Source organism: Lissotriton helveticus, chromosome 2_1, assembly GCF_964261635.1.
Source record: "Lissotriton helveticus chromosome 2_1, aLisHel1.1, whole genome shotgun sequence".
Classification (NCBI taxonomy): domain Eukaryota; kingdom Metazoa; phylum Chordata; class Amphibia; order Caudata; family Salamandridae; genus Lissotriton; species Lissotriton helveticus.
In genome coordinates this window covers 1625187951-1625208529 of record NC_136059.1, presented here as the reverse complement: position 1 = coordinate 1625208529, position 20579 = coordinate 1625187951, and the positions used below count along the sequence as shown (strand labels likewise).

General features: G+C 47.3%; 1 protein-coding gene across 1 annotated transcript in view; it reads right to left on the bottom strand.

The window, feature by feature from the left end:
* Window positions 1-20579, bottom strand: part of LOC144818807 (protein NipSnap homolog 3A-like) — a 199392-nt gene that overhangs the window by 20806 nt on the left and 158007 nt on the right. The window contains exons 4-5 of the mRNA XM_078676577.1: window positions 5864-6013; window positions 35-121 (exon numbers count right to left, since the gene is read on the bottom strand). Of these exons, the coding sequence (XP_078532703.1) occupies window positions 35-121; window positions 5864-6013 (237 nt within the window). The remainder of the gene's footprint in view (window positions 1-34; window positions 122-5863; window positions 6014-20579) is intronic.

The window sequence follows — 20579 nt, the reverse complement described above, 5'->3', positions numbered from 1 at the left end:
ACATACATGGTTCAAATTAAGTATTGTTACTTACCTGCTGCTACAACCCTAGCATCTTCGTGGGCATAGTGTCTACCAGAAGCACGACTGTCTGGATTTTCATTCCACCAAAGTACATGAACTGCAAAACAAAATCATAATAACATTATCCAATAGAAGACAGTGTTTGCATACAAAACTTGTTTGTAGTAGAAATATGTAGTACACGAAATGCATGTGGTAAGATATAAAAAATGAAAATTCCATAAAAATGTTATTGGTTTCTAGACATTTTTGTACTTGATGATTTCCAAACTGAAGGCAATGCCAGTTTTCCCGGACGATGTTTCTTCACCTGAGTTATAAGAAATTAAAATTGCCATCTGTTGTTCAGGTCACCATTCCATTAAGTACACTGTAAATGCATTTTGCAGCAGGCTTGATATTTTCAGAAATTGTGTACTTTTATGTTTCTGAAGTCTCTGGACTGTGATCTACTTTCCCTTTCTACTTGAATTCTGAAGGTAATTCAGTGTATATTTACCTAACATTTCTTTATATGGTGATCACAAAAAGGGATAGGGAAAGAACTGATTGAATTGTGACTTACAAATGATGTCTTTGCATTCTTGTGCAATGTTCAGATTTTTAAATTCAAAGAATTCAGGAGCCATGCATGAAGTTGAAGAGTAGCTGTCTCCGGGTGACATACTTGGCATTTGTTCTTGGTCAACAGCGTTGGTATTGTCAACAGGCGGATGGGTTGAGCTTCTGACAATAGGAGAAGTCCGTGTACCAGTGCTGTCTGGGTCACCTGGGGACTATCAGCAGAATGCGACAGCGCATTAAAAGAGCATTCCCCCGTGAGTTTGGGAGAGGTATGCTACTTGCGAAGAATCCGCATTTGGAGTTGAACTGGGTTGCAAACAGGTCCAGTGCTGGTTTTCCCCAGACTGCAAATATTCTGTCCAGTTGCTCCTGTTCCAGCTCCCACTCGTGACAGCTTTCGTTCGTTCTGGTCAAAGCATCCGCTAAGGTATTCCAGAGGCCTGGAACATGCTCCGCTGTTAGGGAAATTTGGTGGAGCGTCAGCCAGTTCCATAACTGTTGGGCGTCCTGTGACAGAGATAGGGATTTTGTGCCTCCCTGATTGTTGATATAGAACATGCTCTTGGTGTTGCCCATGCGGATCAACACTGATCATCCCTGTATTCGAGGAAGGAAAGCCTGGAGGGAGAGAAAAATGGCTTTCAATTCCAACCTGTTTATGTGCATTTGGCGTTGAGCCAAGGACCACTTCCCTTGAACCTGCAGGTCGTGTAAGTGTCCTCCCCAGCCTTCGATAGAGGCATCTGATGTTACTATGTAGTCTGGAATAACCGGGAGAAAAGATAGTCCCTGGGACAGATGTGATTTCTGAGCCCACACTGGAAAGCATCTTTCATCCATGGAGTGATAATTATCACGTCATCGAAAGAACCTGTGGTTTGGATCCATTGGCATTGTAGTTCCTCTTGAAGAGGCCTCATATGTAAGCGAGCCAGCGGCACAAGATCTATTGGCGAAGAGAGCATTCCCAGGAGAGACTTGTACACTCTTACAGAAAAGCACTGTTTTTCTGGACAGTTTGAGTGCTAATACAGTTTGAGTGCTAATGCTTGCAACCGTTGTTGTCTTTCCTGGGAGAGGAAGGCTTTGTTCTGAATGGTGTTCCATCTGGCACCCAGAAATGTCATTATCTGGTTTGGAAGGACTGAAGATTTTTGGTAATTTATTGAGAGAACAAAGTTGCAAAACAGGGGTAGACAATCCTCTGTTGCAACTTCCACTAGACAAGCAGATGGTGCCTTCAGCAACCAATCGTCTAGGTACGGAAATACCTGATGACCTTTGCTCCGCAAGGCTGCTGACACCAGAGCAAAACATTTCGTGAAAGTCTGTGGAGCTGATTAGAGGCCAAATGGAAGGACTCAGAATTGATAGTGGGTACCAGCCACTGTGAACCTTAGGAACTTTCTGTGCTTTTTTGGAATAGGGACATGAAACTATGCATCTTCGAGATCCAATGAAGTCCTGAAGTCGCCGCTGTTGAGGCATCGTAGGATGTCTGAAAGCATGACCATCCTGAATGTTTGACCTTTCAAGAATTCGTTTAATTCCCTAGGGTCCAAGATAGACCTCCACTCCCCTGATTTTATGCGAATGAGAAAGAAGCGGAGTAGAAACCTTTTCTTCCCGGAGGAAAAGGGACCTTTTTCTATTGCTCCTTTCTGAAGCATGAACCTTGCATCCTTTGTGAGTAAGTGAAGACGAGGGGGTGCGATCCCCTGGGAGGGGTATTGGGAGGTATTTGAGTAAATTCCAAAGTGTGGCCATAAGAGATGAGATCTAGGACCCACTTGTCTGGCGTGATGTTGCGCCACTGGTGGATATGCTTGGAGAATTTCGCACTGGTTGGGGGAAAAGGAAAAGCAAGTGGTACCCTGTCTCAATCACTGCTTGCGACCGGAGTCGCAGGCTTGAGATCCCGGTTTTCCTCTGTAGCCTGGTCTAGAGAAACCAGCTGTTGTCGGTAGGAATGCTGCTGGTATCCTTGGCAATATTGTGGCTGGTAGGACTGGTAAGTCTGGGAATACTGGTAATTTCCCCTGTATCCTGAGAAACCCCGGCCTCAAGCTCCCCGAAAGGGCACCTTGAGGTACTGAAGGGCACCTAGCGCTTTGGCAGTATCTGTATCTTTTTTTATTGCGGTAAGCACCTCATCAATGTGACTGCCAAATAGCTATCGCCATTGTAGGCCATATCCAAAAGTTTGGACTGCACTTCTGGGTGGAAACTTGTAGGTCTTAGCCATCCCTGGTGCCTTAGAATGGCAGCACCTGCTTACTGCCAGAAGCTGGTAGTGGCAATGTCCATTGCAATGTATATTATTTCTGACACTGCTCTTTCGCCTTCCGCAAAGATCTTAATGAACTCTTCTTTGTTCTCTTCCGGGATAAGGTCTTCTTTTTCCAATGGCATCAAGATGTCGACCATCTTTGTCCGGTGGAGATCTGATGGGAGTAGATGGATTCTTCGATCGTATCTGGGCTGCTTGTGAGATCACAGAGTCAGGCTTGGGTGACCCGTGAGACACGCAGGAGAGTCCTCTAGAGCTCTATATTTTTGTCAAGTCTCAGTAGCACAGGAACCACCGAGGCTGGCGTCTTCATCACTTTGACCCCCTCTTGCCAAATGTGATAATTATAGGTATTGACCTGACTGTCTTTCTCTATTGCTCTTTAAAATTGTACAGAAAACAGTTTGACTGTCGTACAATTGTGGGCAAGTGGAATCCGTTAATGGCTCTGTCCATAATATTGTGGAAACCTCCAATATCCTCTGGAGGCGAGTCTGAAGGACGATGAGGTGGTGGGGATGGTGTTGGTGCTATGTAATCATCCCATTCGTCGGTGGGCAGAGGAGGATCATGAATTTCTCCTTCCTCAAGTTCTTCTTCAGAGGTGGTAGGATCCTCCCTGGTAAGCAGAGGAATTATGGAACCTGGTGTTAACCCAGGTGTGGCAGGAGGTGGTGGTAGCGGTGTTTGAGGAGCTACCGGCAGAGGTGGGGGCACTGTAACATTGTCCTCTTGAGGAGGAAACCTCCTTTTATAATCTGCTCACATATTTTGTAGGTCCAGTATTAGTGTAGGAGGAAATTGAGCAGGTTTTTGCCAAGGCTGCTCAATGTATTTGTACTGTTGATACTGAGCATGAGGGGCCGGATAGTGCTGATAATACTGTTCTTCATCCTCATAGTCATCGTCCTCTTCTTGGTATTTGACGTTGAGCTCAGAAGGGCTATGTGCCGTTCCAAATTGGCCTTCATCTTCATCAGAATCCTCCACATCTAAAAGATGGCGGAGAGATAGCGGTGAAATCTTTGGAGTCTTAAATTCCATCTGTGCAGATTGCAGTAATGGATTTGAAGGACCTGCATACAAAACTGAAATTTTTGTTGTCGGTGCTATCATCTGCGGTGAAATTTTTATCGTCAACGGAGGCGTTGACGGTAATACAGTCATAGACGGTGGTATTGCGGTAGTCGGCGGGATTGCCGTAGACAAAACAGATGTCGTTGACGATACAGGGATCGCCGACGATGGTGTCGTCCTCGACAATGGTGTTGTCATCGACGATGTCGTCGTCGTCGACGACGATGGTGTAGTCGTCGTGGTCTTTGCCGACGACAAGGTTTTTGTCGCCGGTCTCATCGATGATGAGCTCTTCGCCTGTGGTGCGGATAGAGGCAACGTTGATGGAATGGAACCCTTGATAGTCGCCGTAGATGTAGTTCTCGCCGTCGACGGTCTCAACGACGATAGAGTCACTGTAGTCGTCGTTGAAGAAGTAATAGGAGTCAACTGTGAACTTGACGCCAATGAAGATTTTTGGCTGACTTTACTTCTGGAATAGCTTGACGACTCTGGTTTTCTTTCTGATGTTCCTGAAGACTGAGGAGATCCAATCTCTGAGGAGACCTTATGCTGTTTCTCCTGCTTAAGAGATTCCTTGGTCAGATGAAAGACTTTTGAATGTTTCTTTCTCTCTTCAGGTTGACCCTCAGGCGACCTGGACCTCTTGTGAGACTTGGAGTACGTGTCGCTATCCACATCAGATTAAGCACTCTGCTTCTTTTTAAGCCACAATAAAAGTCTTCCTTCTCTATCTCTCAAGGTTTTGGTTGAGAAAGTGCGACATAAATGCAATCTTTGTGGGCATCATCCACATGCACTCTTTTCTTTCCACAGGATTTACAAGCTCTAAATAATCCTTTTTTATTAGACATTCTTCATAAAGGTTTAAGAAATAAACGTATCTGAAAAAAGCTGAAGAACTGAGCAGAGCTCAGGGAGACTCCCTTACACACGAAGTGCGGTGAAAATCTGAGGGATTCAGCCTCTCTTAGGAAGGTTCTAGAGGGTGCTAGCTGCTGATTGGTTGTGTTTTGAGTTTGGTCCTTTTTGTAACAGGAGGCTAATAGTCTATTGAATACATGGTTACCATCATGATAGCCTATGGAATGTACTACTTACTATCTACCACTTTGTTATATGTATGGTGGGGCACCCACTACGACGAAGGGGAATGAATCAGGCATGTGAATCTATGAAAGATACCCCAATACAAGATAATATGTGGCTTTGTTTGGACCTCTTATTCATCAACAAATTATAAAGTAAACAAATGTTTAAATACTACCCTTTAATACATCTCATCACTGCTACCAAAAGTGAGAATTATTTTCAGCTGAACATACCTACTTTCATATCCCAGTCAAAACAGGACAACAAGTTCATACAGGTCTTTTGCTTTAAAGAGAAAGATGAACAGAGATGAAACATTGTAAACTAAACTTAAATAGGATCAAAAACCTGGAAGTGTTAAGAATAATGAAAGTTATAGAACATGTGATTTCTGTAGGAAGTAGTAAAATAGACAAAAGATGGAAAATGAGAAATTAACAGCTTGAGTCTCTGAGTTCGCCCATGAATGAATAGTCACCCCAGTATCTCACAGCTGGCTACAAGCTTTTTTGTTTCCTTATGGTATAGGGGAACATTCAAGAGGTAATATTACATATAATGGCTGGACCAAAGAGGATGCCTAATGTGGGTAAACTTAAGGACCAATTTGTGATACTTAATTTGTAAGGTGATTTGTCAACAGAGTACATACACGTGTACACACACACATTTTTCAAATGGAACAATAATACAGTCAAATGGCTAAGTGTGTGGTTCAGACAATATGCCAGCTAAAAATGAACAACAAAATACATCCAGGCAATAAGACCTAATGCCATGATAATCATTGTTAGCAAAATGTAACTTTCTACTTACCTTTGTTGAGTAATCCATATTCAGTATGGAACACACCAATTAGTTTTGTATAACCAGTACGGACATGGGCAAAAATGGCTGCTTTAAAAGCATCGCCCCAAAGTGCAGGTCCACCAGGCTTCATCTGAAAGCTGACCATCTCATAGACACCTAGAAAGAATTAGTCACACAGTTTGTTAGCATTAGAGTACCTCTATAAACATATGTCTACGTTTGTAATTTGTAAATACGGAATTCTAACTACATTTTAAACTTCTACAGGTGAGCTTTTATAGCATATTTACTGCAGGGTGGGACACTATGGTTAGAAAAAAAAGCACATTTTAAGCTGATATTAAGAAAGTATCTGGAGTCTCTGTAGTTACAAAACATAGGCTGATGGTGTAGCTGTGCATGACTATAGACTGCAGAGGCAGGGACTGGAGCACCTTATTAGCAAGAGGCCAACAAGCTGCACACTGTCTAAACAAGAAGCATTTTGGACTTGTTCAGATTAGCATGCCTTACATGCTGTTGGTGAGAAGCTAATCCAGCCAGGCTGTGAAGGCATGCATATTGTCTCAGATACTTTAATGGCCTGATCACCAGGAAAATAAATATTTTAGTTGCACTGCTAAATGGTAATTGGATATGAGATAGAAAAAAGATGCCTTGTGGCTTACGTCTGGTAATCTGTGACCTCTAGGTGTCTTCAATAGACTCAGTTCCAAAAGACGTAAAAGATGAGATAGTTCTTTGGCTCCCATTCCACCATTTGATTCCTTCGGTTATCTTCCACAGGGGCCGAATATGATATTTTACACAAATTTAAGGAGCGAGGCTTATTAATGCAGGGTATGATGTGTAGAAGATGTCCGTCATTAAGAAGCCACTCAAATATCAGCAGCAGGTGCAGGTTTTAGCTGTAATGGAGATATGTCTTAACGAATCCTATCTAGTCCTCTTGGATGAGTTGGTAGCTGCCCTACACAAAAATACTACAACAGCTTAGGTGAGGGAGAAGATGGCCTGCATAAATAATTTGCATGGATGCACTTTAAGCAAAAATAAGGCTTTATCCATAACAAAAGATATCAACATGCTTCATGTAATGCAAGCCTATACTTTACGCATTACCATGTAGCTGAAGTTTGTGTAGATCATCATGTCCAGAACCCAGTACATGCTTTTGAATTGTATTCAGAATCCCTGCAAAGGATGCCAGCTAATAATCGAAAGCTAGGGCTTCATTAAAATTGGTAAAAAGACATTAAAATGGGCAACATGCCAGGGCCCAGTGGGGCAAACACTCGAAGCCTTTTATAGATTCCTGCTATAGATAGCGGATGCTGTAGCAACAGCAAATCCACAGAAAAACTAAAGATTGATGTAAAAAATAATGCAAACAATAGAACCATAACATTTTCTTTGTATTTAAAACAAAAAATACAACAGCAATGTACAGTGGCTTACGGAACGCATAATTTCCAGTTAGGACAAAAAAAAGTAATCAATTGATCTAGAACATGATCCACTATTTGGACCAAAACAATATAGATTCTCCTGTTTTGGCACCATGCAGCATGCACCCATTGCCACCATCTTAGTCAAATGTGCACCCGCGCTGCTTGCAGGCTCAACCTAAACAAGCTTCTGCAATGCAAAAGGTCTAACATTTGCTGGAGTTTTAGCTACTGCTATTGTAAATGACATGCCTTTTATTTATGTGTTTACAAAACCTGCCGCTTGCAAGTTTTGTAAACACATAAATAAACTGCATTGTCATTTACAATGTCAATAGCTTAAACTCTCGCAAATGCGAGACCTTTGCGGCACCCGCGATTTATCTCTACACATTTTAAGGTAAAGTGCGGGTGTCATGATAGCTTCAAAAGTAAAGCATAGAAAAAAACTTTTCTCTATTGCTTTACTTTTTAAACAATCACGGCACCCCCGCTTTAGTTTTAGATGTTCTAAGCGAAAGAGCGGGGGCCGACATTGTAAAAAAAAGTAAGCAAATAGAAAATTGCGGATGCACGTTTTTTATTGCCTATTTACTTTCTTTTGTTAGTATGGCGACACCTGTGCTTTCGCTATGAACATCTTAAGCTACAATGCGGTTCCCGCGATTGCGGCATATGTGCTTTAGCTTCAGATGTTAAAATTTAAAGCGCGGTTGCTGCCATGTAAAAAATAAAATAAAAAATAATTAAAATAAAAAGTAAGTCATGCAACCGCTTTGAGCCAACAAATATGAAAATAAAAGTGCAGTAGCCATTATGCTTGTGGAGGAGTGCAGAGCTGCTACTACTGGCAGGACAAAGCTATTTCAGAAAATAGTGCTCGGAGGCTGTCATTAAAGCCTGCCGAGCAACAAGATACTTAACAGGGTGTGTCGCCATGGGAGTTTACAAAATGGAACACAAAGTTACTTAGGAGGGACTACTAAGCCTATCGTCCAATGAAAAGCCACAGTGTCCATAGAACAATGACACAAGCCAATGAAAAATATGGGAGGGGGGTGGGCGGAGCTTCAAGTGCATACCTGAATACAGTATGCCTCCCCGAGCAGCGCATCCGCTGCCCAGGCTCGACCTAAAACAGTACTTGAGACAAGTAATGGCTACAGAGTGACAATAGATGTGGATTTGACCCTGTGCCTCATGGGAACAGTCCAGCCCGAACTGCCAAGCCATGTCTTCCCTGGACCGAAATCAAGCATTCTAAGAATGGTTAATGGCTATCAGCCGTCATCAGCCAGGATTGCTTGACTCCAGTGGCGTAGTGAGCACGGGACCCACGTCAGGGCATACCTTTGCCACATAGGGTGAACAGCAAAACACACAAGGTGATGGACAGGAATGTTGCACATTGGCAAAACATTCACCCCCAGTCACAGTTCTGGGTTTAATCCATTGTTATTTTGCTCACCTCGCCACCCCAGTTCAGACATGGCCATATGCAAATCAGTAATGACCCTGTGCCTCATGGGTACAGTCCAGCCTGAACTGCCAAGCCATGTCTTCCCTGGACCGGAATCAAGCATCCTAGGACCGGTTTCTGGCTATCAGAAAAATAACGAGCAAAATAACGATGGATTAAACCCAGATCTGTGACTGGGGTGAATGTTTTGCCAATGTGCAACATTCCATCCATCATCTTGTGTGTTTTGCTGTTCACCCTATGTGGGAAGGGTATGCCCAGACGTGGGTCCTGTGCTCACTACGCCACTGGAGTCAAGCTATCCTGGCGGATGACAGCTGATAGCCAGAAACCGGTCCTAGGATGCTTGATTTTGGTCCAGGGAAGACATGGATTTGCAGATCGGGCTGGACTGCTCCCATGAGGCACAGGGTCAAGACTGATTTGCATATGCCCATGTCTGAACTGGGGTGGTGTGGTGAGCAAAATAACGATGGATTAAACCCAAATCTGTGAATGGGGGTGAATGTTTTGCCAATGTGCAACATTCCGTCCATCACCTTGTGTGTTTTGCTGTTCACCCTATGTGGGAAGGGTATGCCCAGACGGGGTCCCCGTGCTCACTACGCCATTGGAGTCAAGCTATCCTGGCTGATATCCAGAAACCGGTCCTAGGATGCTTGATTTTGGTCCAGGGAAGACATGGATTTGCAGTTCGGGCTGGACTGCTCCCATGAGGCACAGGGTCAAGACTGATTTGCATATGGCCATGTCTGAACTGGGGTGGTGTGGTGAGCAAAATAACGATGGATTAAACCCAGATCTGTGACTGGGGGTGAATGGTTTGCCAATGAGCAACATATCATCCATCACCTTGTGTGTTTTGCTGTTCACCTTATGTGGGAAGGGTATGCCCAGAGGTGGGTCCCGTGCTCACTACGTCACTGGAGTCAAGCTATCCTGGCTGATGACGGCTGATAGCCAGAAACCGGTCCTAGGATGCTTGATTCCGGTCCAGGGAAGACATGGCTTGGCAGTTCTGGCTGGACTGTTCCCATGAGGCACAGGGTCTAGACTGATTTGCATATGGCCATGTCTGAACTGGGGTGGCGTGGTTCACAAAATAACGATGGATTAAACCCAGATCTGTGACTGGGGTGAATGTTATGCCAATGTGCAACATTCCGTCCATCACCTTGTGTGTTTTGCTGTTCACCCTATTTGGGAAGGGTATGCCCAGACGTGGGTCCCGTGCTAATACGCCACTGGAGACAAGCTATCCTGGCTGATGACGGCTGATAGCCAGAAACCGGTCTTAGGATGCTCGATTCCGGTCCAGGGATGACATAGCTTGGCAGTTCGGACTGGACTGTTCCCATGAGGCACAGGGTCAAGACTGATTTGCATATGGACATGTCTGAACTGGGGTGGCGTGGTGAGCAAAATAATGATGGATTAAACCCAGATCTGTGACTGGGGGTGAATGTAATGCCAATGTGCAACATTCCGTCCATCACCTTGTGTGTTTTACTGAGAGAAAAATGCCAACTTTTTTAGACTTTGGAAGAGCACACTAAGAAGTGCCCCCATTTGTTAACGGCACCTGCAACAGAAAAAATTATGATGTGCAGCAGTGCACAAATTAGTGTGATGCCCTCAGGGACACTGCTAGGATCCCCCGGTGTAGATTGGCACCAGGCGCCCTCAAGACATAGATAATGGTGGGGAGGAAGCTAGAGCCTTGACCTTGCAGCGGAGTACACATGAAACACTTCCACACAGATACTCAGTCCATGCCGTCAGCCTCGTGCGCTGACGTCACTCTTTATTAAATACTTTCTGGTCCGCGCTCGGCCCAGGGAGGTGCATGCAAACATTGTATGGTAGCAGCCGGGTGGCTCACCACATCCCATCCAAACTGGCAACTTGAAGAAGAACACTGTCCAAACAAAACACGGCCAGTCATTATGGCAACATCCAGGTGGCAGCACCCACGCAGGCATTGGGTGACACTAAGAACAATAGTCCCTCCATGGCGCCTTACAGCACAAAGTCCCGTAGTCTGGTGCTCGGCACTGGATTGTCACGGAACTCATTAAAATGGTATTTGCTCCAGCTCTCTCTCCCCTCAGCTTCTTCCTGAGAGTTGCCATCTCCACGCCCCGTTACACTAGACTCGGCCACTCCGTCAGGGTTTTCCGGTGTCGCTACCACGGTCTGATTTTCAGACCGTGGTAGCTACACCGGAAAACCGCACTTCAGCGGGTTCTTCTCCCCACGGTTCGACATCAGGTTCCGTCACTGCTGTGCCGGGCCTTGGTACTTTCTTAAACCAGGAGACATTGCGGGCTACACGTTGGTGTCCTTTCTCAGCCAGCACTAAAGTCCATTGGACCTGCACCACTCTCCATGGGGCAGGCTCAAACGGCGTGCCAAACTTGGACCCGGGGTAGCGGTTCTTTCCCACAACATAGTCCCCAACTTGAATGTCGGCTGGCCTTGCCCCTCTTTTCTGGCTGGCCCGGTCATTGTTGTTCTTGCGGCGGGCCTGGGACCTTTCTATATCAATTACCGGTAGAGTCCAGGCTTCACTGATACGTATTCCATCCCTACCGCTCTTTTTAGTAGAAGGTCATGGGGTGCACACTTCGTCGTGCAGTGCAGGGTTTGGCGGTATGGTCTCAGGAACTGATGCAGACAGGTTTCCAGGTTGACACCTTGTACTACCCTGATTCGTAGGGCCTTGTTCAAAGTTCTCATAAAACCTTTTGACATCTCCATTCGCCTGCGGCCACTGCGGCGTTATCTTCCAGTGTTTGATACCATGTTGTTCGAGGAAACTTTGAAAGTCTTGCCCTTGGAATGGCGGTCCATTGCCTGTACGAATTTCTGTCGGCATTCCTAGCAATGCAAAAGTATTTTCCAGAGCAGTCGTCGAGGCCACCAACTCCACCACCGGGAACTTCGAATGGCTATCGACCAACACGGCCATTTGTTGGCCATCGGGAAAACTTGCAAAGTCCAAACTCACTCTTTCCCAGGGTGATAGGCTGGGTTCCTACGGTGATAACAGGAGCTTCCGGAGGATCAGCCCCGGTTATGAGGCATCGCCGGACTTTGTCTACAACCATCCGGTCCACGCCCGGGAACCAGACCTTGGTCTGCAGACGAGCCTTGGTCTTCTCCACTTCCTGGTGGCCCTGATGAGCTAGATCAATCGTGCGGTCTCGGAGTGCGGCAGGTACTACGATCCGTGTATCCCGCAGGTTTATTCCATTCTCCAAACTCACAAATAAACAAAGGGAGAGTAAGGGTATAGTAGTTCACTCTCTTACCCCTAAAGAATGTTTTTGTAAACAACTGAAGAGTGAAGATTACGGAATACCACTTTCACAAGAGGAATCTTGATGTGGTGACAAACAAACAAAAGGTGAAGGAACACAAAAGACTGATTGAATAAGAACCCTCACTCACCACCTACTGGTGACATGCTTCATCACTGGGTTCCCACTGGAAAGACCTAGCGTCTTTCCAGTGTGCTACAACGCCTGTATACAGCGGAGCTGGTTCTTGTGAGTGTTGAGGGTGCAAACAGACAAACCGAATTGTGCTAAGTGAGTGCAAAAAAGAGGAAAATTAAAAAGTGCATAGTTGTGACAGTAAACTATTTTATTCAGAGTCCAACCCGCACTGGTTAAAAACAATTTAGAGTGGAAACATAGGGGGGGTCTTATTCCATTCTCCACCGCACTCAGCTCACCCCGACACCTCCACATTCTCTCCCAGGACTCCTTCTCCTCGGCCGACCTTCAATCATTTCCACTAAGGAACCATTTCTATTAGTGATCTTGCAGCGTACGGGCTACCATCTGTAGACATTCATCTTCGGAGGATGCCTTTTGGATATCTTCTAGAAGTAACGCTTGGAGACGAGCCTCCTCCAGCAGTTGCCTCACATATATTTCAGCCCCTTCGTCTACTACGTGCCCCTGCACCCCACTGGGAGCCAGTGGGTGTTGCGACAAGTAATCGGCCGGGTTGCTGGCTCCTGGACGATACACCACCTCAAACTGATATTGATGGATCTGGACAGCCCACCTTTTGATTCGCTGTGTTCCGCTTCACGCTGTCCCCGAGAAGAGGGGTACTAGTGGTTTGTGGTCGGTCACAATGGTGAAACGGTGCCCACAGAGATAGATGTGAAAATGCTGACATGCCCACCGGATGGCCAGAGCTTCTCTCTCAATCTGCGCGTATCTGGTCTCCACTGCCGTGAGTGATCGACTGGCATAGGCAATAGGTACCCATTCATTCTGGTCCGACCTCTGAAGGAGCACGGCCCCCAGTCCCAAGGGGCTGGCATCCACTATCAGATCTGTGGCCACTCCCGGCCGGAAATACGCTACAGTTGCCCCAATTTAGTAATGCTCTCTTCACATCAGCATATGTTTGGGTCTCTTTGTCCGTCCACCACCAGGTAGTGTCTTTTTTTTTTTAGTTATCGCAACGGCTCTGACAGGGTAGCCAGTTGCGGGATGAATCGGCCGCAGTAGTTGGCCATCCCCAGAAAACTCCTCACTTCAGACGGCGTCTGAGGGATAGCTGCCGTTCTGATGGCTTCTACCTTGCCAGGGTCCACCTGCAGCCCTTTTGCCAAGAACCTGTATCCAAAGAACTCCACCTCCGTGGCATAGAATTCACACTTCTTCTGGTGCAATGTTAAACCTTGTTCCACCAACCGCTTCAGAGTAACTCTCAATCTCACATGGTGCTCCTCCAGCGACTTCGAAAAAATCAGGATATCATCGCTCCCATTGATGACTCCAACCAGGCCAGACAGCTCTTCTTTCACGGCCTGCTGAAATACTTCGGCCGCCGAGGAAACCCCAAAGCTTAGTCTCTTAAAACGATGCAGTCCCACATGAGTTGAGAACGTGGTGATATACCTGCTTTCTTCTTCCAACATCAATTGATGGTAACCAGAGTTCAGATCTACCTTCGAAAACCACTGCGCCCCATTCAGGTCAGTCACAATCTCGTCATTCATTGGAGTGATGTGCCTCTCCCGGCGAATGGCCTTGTTTGGCATCTGCATGTCCACGCACAGCCTGATGGCTCCGGGTTGCTTCGGCTTGGGCGCTATCACCAAGGGGGACACCCACGGCGTGGGGCCCGACACCTTCGCGATGACTCCTTCCCGCTCCAACTGATCCAACTCCGCCTCTACTAAGGGTCTGAGATAAAAAGGTACCCTTCGGTGCCACAGCGCCACAGGTTGGACCGACTTGTCAATGTGCAGCTGAACCTCTACTGCTTTGAGACATCCGAGTCCCTTAAACAGCTTGGGGAACTCTTCCAGAATTTGGGCCGCCTGTGATTGATGTATGTGCTTTGCGAACATAACCAGTCCCATATCTTTGGTGGTGTGGCAGCTCAACAGTGATCTGGCCCTGTCACAGGTTGTATTGGTTCCGTTTGCTTTTACACTGAATCAACCTGGATGTATTACCATACTATATGAGTGTGCAGGACTGTTGCTATTTGTAGTTGTGTGTGGATTTTCCTGCACTGATTAAGGGGTTGTAGGGTCTCCCCTTCCTGTCAGAACCATTATATATTACTGCTATCCACACACTACTATGTTAATATTAGCAGAGCACCATTACTTCCTGTCCACGAAAACCCTGTCCTCTTTACCTAGTAATATATGTCATAACTGAGAAACAAAGAACAATATAAACTAGAACATCCCCCCATCCCTCGCAATAAAAAGAACCCTGAACAATACACTGAATGAGGTACATGACAAAGTGGTGCAGCGAGCAGGATGCCCACCCTCCAAACTCACAAATAATCCAACAAAAAAAGATAAAGACGAACAAAACCCCCACCCCCGCGATACCCCCATCCACCCCGCCTCCTTGCATGGCAGGCAAAAAACCACCCACCTCCTCAAACTTGCAGAGTGCCTTTCGCCCACCCTAGAAAACTTTTAGGTGCGTGTACCAACCCCACTCCCCAGAGCAGCGTTTTGTGACGAACATATGCCCCCGGCACATGCCCCTAGAGAACAGGCAATGCCGCGCAACAGTAGCATTCAGTGAGTACCCCCCAACAACCCACCTTATATACATAGTTATGTCTCTGTTGTCTTCATCAGCAGCAGCAGGCAAACCCAAACAATCGACCCATCATAGGCGCAGCATATAAAGTACAGTGTCCACAATGAGTTCTCTGGTGTGGATCACAGTTGAAGAAGCTCCAGGCTCTCCCAAGCTTAAGTATCCGGAGAGCAAGCCAAGTCATCTCACATCTCATCCACAAGTTATCCCAAGACCCCAACAATAGCTATCTAGTTACGTCTCTGGATCCATGGGTCGCAGTGGCAAATTGTCTTAGATGATCCCCCTGGTAAAGTATAGTAGTATAGAGCTCAGTTCCAGCAGCAAGCTGTGGCAAGATCAACCATGGAGACTTGCGGCTAAATCCATGTCCTCAAACCATGTGGTGCGATTGTGGTGAGGCTCCCGGGGCCGCGCCGTCACCCCTCGGGACCCATGTTGGTGGTCCAGTCGATCGTGGCGCACCGTTCCACGGCGATCCTTATTAAGTTGCTTTCCAACCCCACGCATCTTCAGGACTTGACAAGAACCATGTTTTTCCTTTGGAGGCAACACGTAGTTTTGGGCGGAAGAGCATGGCGTATTGAATTCCCTGGTCGCACAGGGTGCATTTCACCTCCAAGAAACTGCGTCGTTGTCTCTGGACTTGAAGTGTGAAGTCTGGGAAAAATGTGACTTGACTATTATCAACAGTAACCGGTAGGGGGGCGCACTCTCGCTGCATGGAGTATGGCGTCCCGATCTCGGTAGTTAAACACCAGTGCCAGGAGAGATCGGGCGGTGCTCCTGGTCTTGGTCTGCCGCCTGGCACCCTGTGCACCCTTTCAATGGAAAAGTTGTTGGATAGGCCCTTAGGTTGGAGGTGCTTCAACACCAGATCTTCCACGAATAGGTCCGCCGCCTGCCCCTCTGCTCGTTCCGGCACTCCCAGGATATGGATGTTGTTGCGCCGCATACGGCCCTCATAGTCATCGAGTTGGTGCTCCAGTAGGTCCTGTTTTGCTTGGAGGTCAGTGACCTGGCGCTTAAGCAGATCAAAGTCCATCGTTAGATCCTTAGTAGTAGTTTCCAGCGATGTGAGGCTTTTTGGTCATTTTCCGCATATCTGCCATGCTCAGGGAAACCTCTGACACAACTGTGCTGATTCGGCCTGCCAGGGAAGTGCGCACTGTGGTAATGGCAGCCAGTACATCTTGCAGCGTGGGTTCGGGCGGTTCGCCCTTCTCTTTTTGAGTGGACTGCGACTCTTCCTGCCCTTTCTGCCATCTGAATTTTTCAAGCTTTGTCTGGAGCGTTTGCCGGCCGCCACGGCCACTCGCCATGATCTGAGCCGTAGTCTAGGCTCAGCAAGTAAAATGGTGGAATCAGCTGATTACTCACCGCCACCTGCGTGTGGGATTGTGCCCAGTCCGGCCTGTCGGGTTTCCACAGCCGATTAGGGCTGCGTACAGTGTCTGCGGAGCCGCACTCAGACCAGCCAGCGAGCGGGGGGCCCGGTTATGACCCTGCTACTCACTTAAGCGATGCAGACATTGTACACAGCAAAAGCATGGTGCTAGTGACGGCTTGGGCCAGTGCGGTAACACTGATTTAGTGTTCCTCTTTGTAGTAGCTGAGTGATCACCACGTCGGAGCCTGCATTGTATGTTACTTCTGGGCCCAGAGGGCAGACCATAACGACGAGGTGTGTCTCACTGCGTGTTAGCACCTTTCGTGAGTCACTGCTGTGACCTGCGGGAGTTTCCTCTGTGCAGCATTTTCTGCCACACTGGCTCTTCGTGTTATGCGCACTTGAATAGGCAGATATGCACTGGAGGAGCAAGGAGGCTTATGAGCCTCGATGAGTAGCCCTGTACCCAGGACTGGAGCAACTATTAGGGCACCGGTTCGTGAGCCATGCGTCGAATATCTGCCCCCAGTGTCTCCCTCGCGCCAGGCAGGCTCTGAATAGTTGTGCCGGGGCCGCGTGCAATTATGGGCCAGTCTTTGTGGCAGGAGTCCCTTGAGGAGGAATGGGGACAGCGGGGGCTGCTTACTTGCAGCGCCCGTTGGTGACCATCGGCGCAATAAATCTGGCAGAGCGGTCCCTCCGGGAGACCACAGGCGGGGGCCGCACCGCTGCTCGGGAGCTTAATTTGGCGGTTCCGCAGTGGCCCGGGGGCTGTTTCCAGCACGCCTCGGAAGCGGAAGGTGCGGTGCTCAGCTGTAGAGCGCTTAGATGCTTCTGGAGATACAGAATCGTCCCTGGCGCAACCTCGGGGGGGATCTCGTGCTTGTGAGGCAAAATGGCGGCTGCCGGGCGGCTTTGTTCACTGGATCCTGTCGTGCCAGCGGAGGTTGCCACCTGAAGACCTTGGCCTCCCACGTTACACCAGCACTAGAGGTGAGCCGGGCCCCACCGTAACTAACGGGGCGCCCTCGCTGCTCTCCTCAGAGAAGCGCTCCAGTCTACTCTGACCCGGGGCTTGCCTGATCCCAAAATGGCAGCGCCTTAGGGACATCGGTGCCAATGACTCCCCGGACAGACTTTCAAGCTCGCGATCGGCTGCTGCCTAAGCATAGCCTGAAGAGCTCTCCTCCTGATCCCTCCTCCTGTGCCCATCCAGCATCAGCGTTGCTGAGGCTCCTCCAGTTGGCCCCAGATGACGTGGGTCGGCTTTGTGGCGTGTTCTCCCCTCCTCCAGGGACTGCCTCCCGTTCTGCGAACAGCTGTTTTGGCGCCTGTGGTCTTTCTTCCCTGACTCCTGGTATCCGGATCAAACTCCTCTGCCCCAGCTCCTCATGGACGATGAGGCTGTGACTTTGCCGCGGACTGCCTTTCTCCCCCCGGACTTGCTGGCTATGGCAGCCCTCTTCCTGGACTTTCAGACCTGGACCTCTGAGTTTCCTGCCATTTTCTTTTTATGACTCGCTTCTTCTTCTACCCTTCTCCTCCGCCACTTTAGCGATCTCTGACCTCCCCTCTGTCCTAACAACCTTTCTATTGTCTCTCCTGCTGCCTCTGACACACTCCTCGCTGTCTTACTCGTTACTATCTGCTTCCCTCTCTGGTTTGTCTCACTTTCCTGCCCTTCTCTGTCCCTCCCTTGGTGCTATGACTGCATCCCCCCTCCGACCTTACCTAATGGAACTCTGCTTTTCTGTATATAGAGATAACTCTAATCACTAGTATATGCAGTAGACCTTTGTACTCTCTACCATTCCTATGTGCCCCTTAGAGTATATCCATTTGTATCCCTTCCTTATGTATATAGAGATAACTCTAATCACTAGTATATGCAGTAGACCTTTGTACTCTCTACCATTCCTATGTGCCCCTTAGAGTATATCCATTTGTATCCCTTCCTTATGTATATAGAGAACTCTAATCACTAGTATATGCAGTAGACCTTTGCACTATCTACCAATCCTATGTGACTCTTAGAGTATATCCATTTGTATCTCCTCCTTGTGTGACTTTACATCTTGTACATTTGCAATTTTTTCTGTTTGTATCCATTATGTAACGCATGTAATCCTAAATCCTTATGTTTCTCAACTGGTTCTTATGTAAAGTGCTCTGACACCTTCGGGTAAAGTTCGCGCTATATAAAATCGCATAAATAAATAAAATAAATAAATAAGGGCACCTGGATGTCTTGCGCCGGCAGCCTTGGCCTCCAAGCCGCTCTGTCTGCTCCAGCTGGGGCGTCCCAGGTCCGGCCTCAAAACTGAGGTTGTGCTTGTCTGTTCCGAACCGCAGCTGACAGATCGAGGCGCCACCGTATTAAAGGTGGATGGTAAAGTTTTAAAGGATTTCCACTCTGGACAATGTCACTTTAGATGGATATTTCGGGAGTGGCGCGATGGAGCTTTGCTACTGTGTGGCCATTTCCCTAGGCAGTTGGCCACGCCCCCCGGGTTAAGCCTTAATATTGCACAACAATGCAACATTGAGTGTACCCAACTAAAATTGGAGAAGTAACACCTAGCTTAACACGATTGATATTCTAGGTCTCTAACTCAGGTCTAGAGAAACCATAACAGATGGAGGAAAATGTATCATTATAGGGTGCGACCTAAACACAGTAAAGGGCAGGCAAAGTTAAAATGGGTATGGAAACTTTACAACAGACATACAAGCACGGCTCACACAGATAGGCCAAAAGATTTATGGCTGAAGCAGCACCCAAAAAAAAATTCACATCCCACTCACAAATGCACAGTACATATACGAGACTCCCCTAAAGATAATGCCATATGCGTCCCTTTAAACAAGTGAAGTAGAAACGTCAGTGAAAAAGAAAAGAAAAAAAAAACAGTACAGCCAAAGGATTGTGTATGCAGGAAACCGAGGGATCGAAGTCTTGAACGGACTGTCGATATTGTCCAGTATCTGGTCCCAGAAGCGAGTGAGTTTGGTGCATTGCATAAGATGCGAAGCAGCAAACTTGTCAACCAATAAACCCCTCCAGCATTCTTTAAAACACTCTGAGTTCCAAGAGCCAAGTCAGGCAGGGGTGAGGTACCAGCTAGAGAGGATTTTGCATGCTGTTTTTGTGCTAGATATGTTGTGCTCAGTATGACAGGCTCTATGGAGAATGCCAACCCATTCCCCATCGGTATGTGTTCTGCATATTTCCTCTTCCCACTTCCTTTGTCCTGCAAAGTGAGTAGTAGTCTGCCCTCGGCTGAGGATGGTATATAATTCAGTGATGAGTTGCCTGTAGTTTTCCTTAAGTATTAACCACTTCTCGAAAGGTGTCATGGGTATCTCTGCTTGAGGCCAGGCAGAAGGCTTCATCACCCAGTGGCAGACCTGAAGGTACTGAGATGAAGTCTGCCTCCTCCAAGCTGTAGTCAATTTTTAGTTGGTCAAAGAGAATTATCCTTTGGGGGTCAAACATGCAGCCAATCTGCTTACAGCGGCTCTCGTGGCAACATCGGAACCGATCGGGTTGAAGCCCTGGAGTGAAATCTGGAATTGATGGAACACGTGTCATTGGAGAAGGGAAGTACGTTAACCCTGCTTTGGTCACCACAGCATCCCATACTCAAAATACTGAGCTTGTGACCGGTGAAGAGTGGAGTCCCCAAACCTAAGCCTCCGAGAAAGCCAGGGTTACATCAAGATGTAGGAACCTGCCTTCTCCATTCTACTAAGAAACGTAGCTGTGAGGCCTTATAGTACCGCAGTAGAGAGGGCATAGCGAGGTCTCTCTCACGTGTCGGACGGTACATGAGATGTTTGTGGAGGCGAGGTTTCTCCCCTTCCCCCCAAAAACATATTATTATCGAATTGCATTGATCAAAGTGCATGTGATACTTTTATCAAGTAGATGGTAAATGCGTCTAGTGTTGTCTCTGCATTGGTGCACTGGTATGTAGTTAGGCTGATCTTGAGAGATCAGTCCTGGCATGAGGGGGTTGAGGCGGTCGGTTAATATGCTTGAAAATAATTTGGCATCACGTTTTGAAGAGATATGGGTCTGTAAGACCCACATAACGTCGGATGTGTGCCCATTTTGGGGATGACCAAGATCAAGGCTTCCACCATGGAATCCGTGAGGGAGCTTGTGGTGATAAAGGAGTTGAAGAGTCGAGTGAGGCCCGGGACTAGTTATTGGCAAAAGGTTTTGTAGAATTTTGAGGGGAAACCATTCGGTACCGGGGACTTCATTAGCTGCAGGTGGGCTGTGGTCAAGACTACCTCT